This window comes from Ovis canadensis, chromosome 14 (assembly GCF_042477335.2).
Source record: "Ovis canadensis isolate MfBH-ARS-UI-01 breed Bighorn chromosome 14, ARS-UI_OviCan_v2, whole genome shotgun sequence".
NCBI classification, from domain to species: Eukaryota; Metazoa; Chordata; class Mammalia; order Artiodactyla; family Bovidae; genus Ovis; species Ovis canadensis.
The window spans coordinates 56,928,949-56,936,697 of NC_091258.1; the positions used below are offsets into that span (position 1 = coordinate 56,928,949).

General features: G+C 46.8%; 1 protein-coding gene across 1 annotated transcript; it reads left to right on the top strand.

Annotated features, from left to right (window-relative positions):
- The first annotated feature begins 439 nt into the window (after positions 1-439).
- CEBPG (CCAAT enhancer binding protein gamma) lies at positions 440-7,337 on the top strand. The gene is made up of 2 exons (XM_069550314.1): positions 440-641; positions 6,494-7,337. Exon 2 carries the CDS (start codon positions 6,589-6,591, stop codon positions 7,036-7,038), a length of 450 nt encoding a protein of 149 aa, XP_069406415.1. The 5' UTR covers positions 440-641; positions 6,494-6,588; the 3' UTR covers positions 7,039-7,337.
- Positions 7,338-7,749: the final 412 nt, after the last annotated feature.

Here is a 7,749-nt window from a genome sequence, read left to right on the forward strand (position 1 = left end):
CGCCCAGCGTCCCAGGAGGCGAGCCTGGTGGGTCGTTCCGGGAAACTGTTCCCGGGAGCGACGCCGAGGCGGAGCTCCCCGAGGACGAGGTGAAACTAAAACAGAAATCGGTGATTCAAAACATCTCAGGAAATTTCCAAAGACAGGTGTTCCCTTCTCGAGGCTACTAACTGGTTCCCCAATTTGCACCGAACCTTCACAGCTGCCGGCCGCCCACCCGTCGGTGGGCCGCCCGGGGCGCTTGTCTGGGGAACCCCGGGCAGCCTCTCCCGCCGGCCCCGCCCGCCCCGCCGAGCCGTGGGATACGCCTCCGCCACGTGCCCGCCTCCCGCGCCTAGACCTCCCGCAATTGGCTGGGAGCCCTGCCCGTCGCGGGGGGGGGAGGGCGTGCCCCCGCAAGGCGGCGCTCCCATTGGTCACGACGGCGGCGGCCGCGCGCGCGGACCCGGCGAGGAGGGGAAGCCGGTGGTGGTGGCAGCTGCGGCGGCTGCGGCGGCGGAACGGGCGGAGGCTGCCGGTTTCGTAACCGTCGCTCCTCCTGGCTGACTCTCGGGCTGCGAGGCCTGGGTCGGGTCGGGCCGCGCCGTGCGGGGCCGCTTGGAGTGGAGGCCGCCTGGGAGCAGGCGAGCTGGAGGGGCCAGGTAAGGAGGCCGCAGGCGGGCTGAGGGAGGAGGAGGAGGCCGCGGCGCCGCCGGCCGCTCGCGTGGGCGCGGCCCCAGCCCGAGGAGACCCGGCCTGGCCCTGGGCGGCCGGCTTGCTGGGAAGGCCCCGCGCGGCCCGCGGCGCGGGCGGCGGCCCCGCGCGGCGTCTGATGCAACCTGCCGGCAACACTCGGCGGGGCCGCTGAGCTCATCCCTGGCCCCGGCCCAGCGCCGCGGCGCCACCCGCCGACCCCCACGCTCCCCCGGCGCCCCTGCTGCCGGCCGGGAACGGGATGCGAGCCTGGCTGTGCCCCACTCCAGAACCCGGCCCTCTGTTTCTGCAGTGTGACTAGCCAGGCTCGTATTGGCCCCTGGGGATAAAGGGTGTTCCCAGAATAGCAGAAGGTGGATCGCGTCCTATTGAGCGCCACCTGGGATTATTTCCTGCACGTCCTAAACGGCTCAGTGTCGGGCAGTCGGGAATCCTGTTCAGAAGTTGGTAGAAAAGTAGGCAGGGAAAGCAGTTGATTTTTAAATATATGACTTTACTCAAATAATATTGTGTTTCCTTATGGAGCTGTACTTCGAATATGTATCCTGTGTTGACTGTTGAGCGCAGGTTCGATGAACGTGCAGCCACCAAGAGTTGAATAGGAAAGAGGAGAGCAAGAAATGAAGCACTTCATTAGCGTGTTTGGAGGGAACACAGTAAGAAAAACTGCCAGCGGAGGTGTCTAGGTGGAGAGGATGGAAAATGCATGTTTGAGGGGAAGGAGAATCTGTTCTTCGAATTAAGCTTGTGGGTTTTTATTCTTCAGAAGCTTTAATTGCTTAGCTTTCCTCTGATCTGAGGTTTGTGCTGTCATATAGCATCTTACATAAAATGTGTCCGTTTCAGAAAGGTGTTTAACATTGGTGGGTTACCCAAAAGTTGGTAGTTCTCTCTCCCAGGATACACTGTCAGTTAATTCTTGTTTGAAGAGATTATCCTTTAATTCAGGTAGGATATGGGATGCTCAGAGACACATTTGAAATAAAATACTATGGAGGCTTGCTTTACTAAGAAATTTAGTCTTTAAAAGCCCTTGATAACTAAAAGTTAAAATCTGGTCAGCTGTTACTCCTTGAGTAGTATTTGGGATAAGCTGTTCTTAAAGTTGATTCACTGTTTTGGAAAAACTTAGTGTAAACAAGGCTGAATAATTACAGGATGCTAGTGAGCTGAAGAACTTTTCAGTTTCTTGAGTCCTACTTCTGGTGGGCACACTTGGCAGATTCAGCCATTTTAATACCTGCCTGAAAAGCATAGGTAAACTTCTAAACTTCTTTTTTTTTTTTTTGTTTACCCCCAGAATATCCTCTTAACTTCTCAAGATCGTGTCATAACCCTCGGCAAAGTTGTCTGATCTTGGACAGGTAGTTTCATCCCTAGGGATTTAAACAGCACCTGGTGAGTCCTAGGTAAAGATGAATAGGGCAGAATTCATGTGGCTGAATTTGGTGTTATGCCCTAAGATTGCATCACCTGATCACAGAAATGGTAAACACAGGTAGTCACAATTCCATGTTTATTGTGTGTTCTTAGGCTGGGGGTAGGGGATGCTTCTGTCGGTTCTTATGCTGATAGGTACATTGGTCTCCTACCTTTTTGGTTTTCCAGACCTATCAGTAAAAAGAAAGAGAAAAAAGAGCATGATTCTAAACGATGTATATTTATAATCAGTGTGGTGTGTTACTAATAGTTCCTGTGTGTTGTAAATGACACCAAAACTAGAGTAAAAAGATGACATTAAAAAAAGACAAAAGATATTTTCTTCTTATACTCCAGTGGACCACTTATCTGCTCCCTGAAGGAGTATACTCATTTGTGGACCCGTTTTGGGTCATGAAGCCAGCATAGCAAATATGTAGAAATCCTGCTCATTTGGGTGTGTGTTAAGTTTGACGGCTTACCTTCACTTCATTTGTAGTACTGAGTTGCCAATCCCTGGGAACAAATGCCTAAGAACTTGAGGTTGTGGAAAAACGTAACTGGACAAAGTGGAAAATAAAGGTTCTCACTGAAAGAAGCAAAGACCAGACATGAATGACCTTCACTGTATAGGCTGGAGACAAGAGTAGCAAGTGTTTTTATTTTCCTGTATACCTTTAAGACAGACCAAGAACTTTGGATCGTAAGACTGTGTGTATCTTAGTAGCACTCAATTTTATTATGGTTGTTTTAAGAGATTTTAATGCTAGAGAATCTTATTTTTATATAAGACACTTGAATAAATAAGTGTTTTCTCTGAGCCTTTTGAGACTGTATTCAACAAATGTTTCTTGAGCACCACCACTGGATGCTGGGCAGATGATGATAAAGATGGAGGCCTGCCTCTAGCTTATGCTACAGGGAGCCACGCTGTGGAGCTGGCATTGACAGGAAAACTAGGGGAATAAATTGGACAGAAGCACAAAGAACAAAGTGCAGACCATTTAGGGGAGTGATGTTGGCTTCCAGTATTGTTGAGGGGTGATGAGAAAGGGAGCTGGGCCTGAAGAGATTTGATCTGTATGTTGAAGCCACAGAAGAATTTTCAGAGAGAGGCTGCGACACACTCAGGTTTGAGTGTTAGATTGCTCTGGAGACAGTGGTTGGGGGAGCACTGCTGAAGCGGGGCAGGCTGTGCCCCTGAGAGACGATGCCAGCCTGAGGTGACTGTGGCATAGAAGGGAGAGAGGTAGTGGAGTGAGGTGTTTTGGGGGAGATGGGTGGGTAGAATACCAGTAGTACCAATGATTTGAACAGATTGGGAACAAGGGACAGATATCTGAATATTTTGGAGTGTAGATCTTCATTGGGGAAATTGGAATTAAACACTTATTTGGAAAGGAGAGGAGGGATATCTCATTGTATATATATGAAAAAAAAATGACAAGAGGGCTAGGAAAATGCTTGAGACATTTATTGTCCCAAGTAAAACTTGAGAAAGTTTTGATTTTGCCGTACTCATTCTAGCATTTAGAGTTTTCAGTGTATCCCTGATTTGAATGAATGTCAGTTGATTTAAGAAATTGGAATTTAAAAAATGGTACCCACTCAGCCCATCTTTCTGAGGATTGTGGTTGGTTTGTGGCAGTAGCTGTCAAACGTCAGTGTCATCAGAGTTGCTTGGGGGTCCTGTCAAGACGAGGGCTTAGCCCTGTTCCGAGAGCTGCTGCTGCCTGCGAGCTGCTGCTGCCCGAGAGCTGCTGCTGCCTGCGAGCTGCTGCTGCCTGCGAGCTGCTGCTGCCTACGTCTGGGCATTTGCATGTCTGCCGAGGGGATGCTGATGCCGCTGGTTCAGGGGCCCTGCTTTTGGGAACTGCTGCTTTTCAGCTTTTCTCCTGCTTCCTGCTGGAGGGGTTCACAGCAAGGAAACAAGGTGCCACGCTGCTTCCTGTGGCTGAACTTTGGAATGCATTTGTCCACGTAGGAGCCAGACTTTCGTTTAGGGTTGAACATCCAGATTGAAATAGGCGTGTTTTCCATTGTAGGTGCTCAATAAATGTTTGTGAAAGAAACAAAGGCACAGATAACAGTGTAAACTGCAGAACTGTAAACTGTATGCAGCATTTCGAGGTAGCTGCTTTACTCAGAGTAAAAAATGAAATTGGTAATCTGTCTGGAGTAAGTCTTAGCGCCAGTTAGCCCTTTGACCCCCTTTCCATGGTGGATAACTTCACCTTGAGCACTACTTTCTTGGCTTGTCTTTGGTTGGGGAACTTACCCTTTTTTTTTTAAATCTTCCAGTTTCCCTTTCTTACATTTTTTACCACTTTGATGATTACTGTTTGTTTTACAAGCCAAGGACTCATTTTCAAAACCTTGTCTGCTGTGTTCAGAACCTTGGCAAGATGAGTCAGATGGAGGTGAAAGCGCCCTTCCTTGTTCCGGTGTCTTTGAAAAAACGGGCATGAACTTCACTAAGTTTGGAGCCTGTAATAAGTGTTTTCGGTGACTGAAGTTCATGGTATATTGTCAGCGTCAGAGGACATTTTACATCCCTCCTTTGCAGAGGGGGAAATGGAGGCCCAGAGAGGGAAGGGCTGTGTCCAGAGTGGGACAGGGGATGTCCGAGCCAGGATGAGAATCAACTTGGTTCCTGGTCTCTACTTCTTTGGATTGTTGTTATCTCTGAGTTTATTAGGGATCAGCTTTAAAGACTAACAACCCAATTGGTATATAGAAGATAAATAAGATGAACATAATCATTGATTGTTGAGACAATCCCAGGAGAGGTGTTAAACAAGTTCTTAAAAATTGAGTAAACACTTCACTTTAGTAGATAAGCAGTAGTATAGATGGCCAGTAACACTATTAATGCTAAGTGTGGTGCAAATTATACCAAACTGCCACTTTTCAACTGGAAGAAAAAACAGGCAACGTGATAAATTATCAAGGGAAATTGTGAAATATTCATTACTGAAGATAAACTTGGAGTAGATATCCATTATGGTTTGGAAGGAAGCTTTTGGTGTTTCCTTAGTACTGAAGTGAGAACAGATGGCCCCTCTGGCTCAGGACTGCCTGTGTGGCCTGATAGACAGTGGGAGCGATGATATATGGCCTTTTGAAAAACAGGCCAATGCAGAAATGACTCGCTAAAGGTTTGGGCGAAGCTCTTCTTAAGAATTGTGAGGTGTGCTCATTCGAAGCTGTTCATAATTGTGGCTTCAGGTTTTTTCCACTGATGCAGTTTTGTGGAAAGAGAATAGGGTGGCTTTATGGCTCCTGCTCTGCTTCTTCCGTTTCCAGCAGCGCTGTGACTTCTTGGTGGGCATAATTCACTCAGCTTAGACAGTTTGTCTTGAAGTGGCCTCGTGATGATAGGCTAGGTCTGCTTTTGACACATCTTGAGGCAGTTTTAGGACCAGCTCGGATACAGAGTAATCCGAATATGACTGGTTTCTGAAAGCGTGACTTTCATTTCTTGCGGCAGCACTGCAGATTTGGCCTGTCCTCTGCGCTGCTTGAGCAGCGTCAGGTGGCTGCAGGCCTGCTGCTGCCCTGGCTCTCGGGCCAGCCTGACTCCCAGCTTGCACCTCCTTGGATGCATCATCAGGGCCTTTGTTGCTCTCCTTGTGGTATCAGGTTGACAGTGTTTAGATGTGTTTACTAGTTATGTCAAGAATTAGGAAAACACTAGAAGCTTGATGAGATGGGGAAGCAAACTGGGTGTCTCAGAGCTCCTCAATGAGCCAAGAAACTAACTTAGGAAATCTCTGTAAACTACCGTCATTTGAGGTCATTAGGAAAATAAAAACAAGCCAGAAAACACATTTTCAAAATATCCCATACAGATAGGCTTTGGGAGAAGAGTTAGGTCCGTGATGGCTCAGCCTGCACGTTAGAGTAAGGGCCACGCAGAGACGGCAGTGCAGCGTCCTGAGGATTTCAGGACGCCTTCTGATTTCACTGGAACCAACAGTTGGAACTTTGTCCCTCTTTTATTGCACCCTGCTTCTCCTGTTGTAATTGTTTAAAGGAAACACCTCACATTTCTCTCTTGCAGATTGCCAAATGCTGTCATTCATATGTGCTACCTAATTAGTGATACTGTTTTGTTTTTTCCTCCCATTTTTGATAACAATCACAGATGGGCAGTCCCCTCAGGGATTCAGGTGGGTTAAATTTGGCCGTATGGTGTGTATGTATTAACTTACTCCTCTAAATTAAGTGACTTAGACTTCTGAAACATGGAACAGTTGGCAATTGTTGTAGACGCTTCTCAGCATAGCAGTTAATATTGGCCTGCTGTTAAGTACATGTGAATTTGATCTCATTTGATCTTGTCATTTCCAATATTTTAATGCAGTTTTTTCTTAAATAGGTACATGTGAAGATTTCTTGGCAGTTCAGTGTGGAAACCATTGATCACCTTGTCTTCATTCTGCTTGTCCTGTGTTGAAAAGGGAGCGTGCCCAAATGAGCAAGGTATCGCCACAGAACAGCACCCCGGGCGTGAACGGAATAAGTGTCATCCATACTCAGGCTCATGCCAGTGGCTTACAGCAGGTTCCTCAGCTGGTGCCCGCCGGCCCCGGGGGCGGAGGCAAAGCTGTGCCTCCCAGCAAGCAGAGCAAGAAGAGCTCCCCCGTGGATCGTGACAGTGACGAGTATCGGCAGCGCAGGCAGAGGAACAACATGGCCGTGAAAAAGAGCCGGCTGAAAAGCAAGCAGAAGGCGCAGGATACGCTGCAGAGGGTCAGTCAGCTCAAGGAAGAGAATGAGCGGTTGGAGGCAAAAATTAAATTGCTGACTAAGGAATTAAGTGTACTGAAAGATTTGTTTCTTGAGCACGCACACAACCTCGCAGATAACGTGCAACCCAGTAGCACTGAAAGTACGGCAAATCCTGATAAGGCAGGACAGTAGAGCTCACCCCTTGCAAACTTCACACTTTGTGGCTTGAACATTTAAGGTGTGACTACCTACACCTCTTGTATCAGCGGCTGAACCGCCATTTTTCAGAGACCATTGAACGTTGTTTTCTAGGGTCCGCCCTGAAGAGCTGATTAGCTAAAAATGTTAGATGTGTAACTTGAATATCTGGTTTTAAATGATAAGAGTTTTTGTGGGGATAAAAAACACTTTTAAAGGTATATGGTTTAAAAAAAAAACAAAACTGCCCTGGAACCTTGATGTTCTTAATAAATGCTGACTTCCCAAAAAAATGTTTCTTTTTTAGGTTGACAAAAGGAATGGGGAACTGGCAAGTCTTATGGAAGAGTCTTGGTTTTAATGGATATGGTTAATTGGATGAAAGAAAGCTGAGTGCCATCTCTGTTCATCTATTTGTGACTCGTTTCTAAATTGTGTATTAAAAATGCTTAGGGCTATAGAAACCAGTCACTTTATAATTTGGAGTGATTTTATGTATAGCATAAACCCTGTTTCAGCATAACTAGTACTGTTTTACCCAACAAATACTAGTTTTTTGAATATTGATAACAAGTTACGTAAAGAAACCCCATTGCATTTTAAAGGCAGTATGCAGCCAGTTGGCTTAAAAATAGAAATAGCATTTAGGAAGCAAATAGGTTTTTTAAAAGTAAAAGCAAAGCATATTAGAATTACATTCTTGGG